Below are 2,056 nucleotides of genomic sequence, written 5' to 3'. Positions count from 1 at the left end.
AATGTTCCTTAAAACCCCTTAAGACTTGAACAAATCCATTGAACCTCACTTAATACCGCAAATTATCGTTTGAATCATCCCGAATTCGTCCGATTCGCCCTTGTATTCTCTTGATCACGGGCTTAATATACGCGGCGCCTTTATACAGGGTGTTTCCTAATAATGCGACAATCTTCTTCTGCCGTTTGTTGATGATGGCAGCAAAATCATCCCGATAGTTCAAGATCGGCGGACTGACGGCTCTTCAAAGGGTGTGCCTGCTTCAAATGCGAACAATTGTGTCCGAATCAATTGAATAAAACTCCGTTTCCCATCCGGGAACGTACCTGGCATCGCTCATCTCACTCGCACGCCTGGGATTCTAAGAGAGATGCAAATAGGCAGCGCATTGATACGTTCCAACTTGATACCCTTGCTGCTAAATTTTCTGGACTGTGATGAAAATGAAGTAAGACATCACATAAAGTGGCGAATATGATCGGCAATTATGGACAAAATAGGGAAACATGCACACCGGAAACCGACAGCAATGTTGCGGAATGTTCTGAAAGAACGCAAAACATTGAATTTTCAGGACCGATTCGCCAAAGCCGAAGAGTGGAAGTTCCTGGTGGCCACCATCCAGCGGCGAATCTTGCGACTGTCCCAACAAGAGAACCTGAAAAGGGTCTGTTTCTTCCACAAGAAAATGCTCAGAGGTGCCCTATAAGCATTTGCTCTGGCCCTAATCATCCAATCCGCTCGTTTCAGATGTGCTCACCTTTGCAGCGTCCAGCTACACAGTGGACCAATTGCAGCTGATCTTCCCGCAGCGCTTCAGCCAGTCAAAATCGGGCGAATTCGGCTTGAACGGCGACAAACCATGCCGATTGGACGCGATCTTTCTGCCTGAAGACCCGGCGAACGAAGACGCGGATATTCTGAGCGAAATCCAGGATTACGAGCCGTACATTGCCATGTGCAAAGGCAATCAGAGGGCCAACGACATCAACAAAATGCTCACCAACAAGGCCTATCAACTGTTGAACACGCTGAACTTGTAGAATGTGGTAGTTGAATTGACTTTGCCTGGGTTTGTTGCAATCTTTCACACCTCTTCCAACACCGTCAATGTTTAGGGCAATTTTTGCGAATCTCTGCGCTTGTTTGAACCAATCGTTTTGTACTTTTTTACCTTCACGCCCATGTGATAGAGGGGTTGCTTGTCGGTCTTTCCCTGCGCGTCTAGTCTTTGAATCGTTCACTAGAAAATAATGTTAGATTTATTCATCAATGTTGTAGTTTAAGAATTATTTGCGATGATGTTAACGAAGGCCGGTTAGAGCCGAATAAACTGTCTACCTACAGGGAGTCCCGGCAGTATTTAAGTCTAAAATCACTTAAGATTTAGCGGATTGTTTGCCAAGGGCGGATCCAGCTTTAAAATACAGATATTTTTGAAGCGGCAAAGGTATCAAGTGCGAACGTAGCAACGCGGCTGTTATTGTGCCTGTCGGCAGGCTCCCATAGGTGCGAGAGAGACGCACGGTGTCAGCTGCGTTCCCGAATGGACAAACCAGTTTTAGTTAGCGGATGCCAATCAGGGTTTTGGCTCTGAAGATGCTCGGCATGTGTGCTAGAGAAACGTCTGGGTCTGTCGACTGCGGCTTAACGACGCGAAATGGCAAATGTTTTGCGAGGGCGGCACTGGAAAATCAATTGGTTTTTGTGTCTTTGAATGCCTATAGTTGAACTCACCAGGGGCGGATCCAGCTTTAACAAGATTATTGCAAAATTTCATGTTTTCCGTCCCGTTTTGCATGTTTCTCGGAAGCAAAATGAGAAAGAACGCTCGTTTTTACATCATTCCAGAGATAACTAAGTGGCCTTTATTCGAAGTTTCTCAAGAACCATTCGAGCCACATAATCCGTTTTGGCATCGTTGGATAGAGAATTGAAAAGTCGATTCAGTCGTAACAACATTAGTGAGGAAATTCGAGTAGTTTTGAGCCAGAAAGCGAAATTTGAATATCAAACACTTAGGTTCAAGATTATGCCAAAATTTCATGTTTTCCGT

At 45.1% G+C, this 2,056-nt stretch overlaps 1 protein-coding gene across 4 annotated transcripts in view; it reads left to right on the top strand.

The window, feature by feature from the left end:
* Positions 1-1,350, top strand: part of LOC109543008 — an 8,026-nt gene extending 6,676 nt beyond the window's left edge. For all 4 annotated transcript variants that reach the window (XM_019912516.2, XM_019912515.2, XM_048665724.1 and 1 more), the window contains exons 16-17: positions 575-698; positions 751-1,350. In XM_019912516.2, the coding sequence (XP_019768075.2) occupies positions 575-698; positions 751-1,043 (417 nt within the window). In that variant the 3' untranslated portion in view covers positions 1,044-1,350. The remainder of the gene's footprint in view (positions 1-574; positions 699-750) is intronic.
* Positions 1,351-2,056: the final 706 nt, after the last annotated feature.

The sequence above is a fragment of the Dendroctonus ponderosae genome, unplaced genomic scaffold (assembly GCF_020466585.1).
Source record: "Dendroctonus ponderosae isolate FM_Combo_2020 unplaced genomic scaffold, Dpon_F_20191213v2 Dpon_F_20191213_4, whole genome shotgun sequence".
Lineage (NCBI taxonomy): Eukaryota > Metazoa > Arthropoda > Insecta > Coleoptera > Curculionidae > Dendroctonus > Dendroctonus ponderosae.
This window is presented reverse-complemented; position numbering and strand designations above follow the sequence as displayed.